Source organism: Camelina sativa, chromosome 19 (genome assembly GCF_000633955.1).
Source record: "Camelina sativa cultivar DH55 chromosome 19, Cs, whole genome shotgun sequence".
NCBI lineage: Eukaryota > Viridiplantae > Streptophyta > Magnoliopsida > Brassicales > Brassicaceae > Camelina > Camelina sativa.
The window spans coordinates 20,393,639-20,394,814 of NC_025703.1; the positions used below are offsets into that span (position 1 = coordinate 20,393,639).

The following is a 1,176-nucleotide window of genomic DNA, read 5'->3' on the forward strand; positions in this document are numbered from 1 at the left end:
TTCTTATATAGTAATGTCCCACAGACAAAATTATAGATGACACACATCCCTATGGACAAGGAAAACAAGAAAAGGGACAACATAGAAAGTTAGTAGTGACACATACATTGCAAGCTCTTCTTCCCCTAACTTTGGAGATGGCTACAGTTGATCTCTGGTATTACTTAATTACTGTTTGCTCTCTCTCTCTCTCTCTTCACTCATTGTCCTCTTTGTGCTACTCTCTCCCACAACAAAAATAAAATAAAATAATGAAGAGAGGCTAATTAGAGAACAGGGGAGAAGTTGAGCCGGGAGGTGTAAGTAGCTTTGGGAACCCAGTTACTGGGGATGACGTCGGTGGCGGAGAGTGTCTTGTTGTTGGACAAAGTGGTGAGCTTGACGGAGAATGGTCCCTCGAGTGGTCCTGCCACGATGCACCAGTTTGCTCCCCATATGTGCTTCATCGCTATCCACTCCTTAGACCCGGCCTTGATAATTCAACATATACGAATCTAAGTAAAATTATAGAGCAATGTGACATTTTAAGGCAATGGTGGAGGGAGATCAGATAATTAACGAGAAAATATATATTACTTGACGAATGTGCATAGAGCCAATGTCTCCTTCACCATCTTCATACTCAATTAGAAGAGATAGCCAATAATCAGTTGATCCTGCGTTCACATGGAATGCTATGTTCTTCCCTCTGTATTTGCATGCCGTTCTGTTTTTTTTTTTTTTACAAAACAAATTACAAGTGTAAGTGCTTTGTGTCAGAGATCCATAGATGTGTGTTGTGTAGTCAATGGTCAAACTACGGGACCATAAAAAAACCAGAACGCCGTTAAAGTTTATTTGTTTTGTTTACTCCTGCCATTCCCAATGTAAGAAAAAACCAAAATATGTATCACATTTAATTTGTTGGTTAGCATTTGGAACTTGGGAAGTCAAATAAAATAATAAGTTGGTTATTTAGAGCGCGAAAAGGTACCGGCGGTAGAGGATGTTTAATAGACCACGGTTGCGGATGACGCCGTTATGGCCGGGAATAGCCATATGGCCAAAGGCTGCACCACTGAGGTCGAAGTGGGTGTGTTTTGCTTTAGCAGATGGTCCTGACGGTGACTGGTCGGTAACAATAATGGTGACCGCTCTCTTAGAGCAAATGGTCTTGTCGAGACACCTGACCTTGTA

The 1,176-nt window shown here is 41.5% G+C and overlaps 1 protein-coding gene across 1 annotated transcript in view; it reads right to left on the reverse strand.

The window, feature by feature from the left end:
* Positions 38-1,176, reverse strand: part of LOC104766752 (expansin-B1) — an 8,352-nt gene continuing 7,213 nt past the window's right edge. The window contains exons 3-5 of the mRNA XM_010490696.2: positions 974-1,170; positions 577-706; positions 38-470 (exon numbers count right to left, since the gene is read on the reverse strand). Coding sequence (XP_010488998.1) covers positions 267-470; positions 577-706; positions 974-1,170 — 531 coding nt within the window. The 3' untranslated portion in view covers positions 38-266. The remainder of the gene's footprint in view (positions 471-576; positions 707-973; positions 1,171-1,176) is intronic.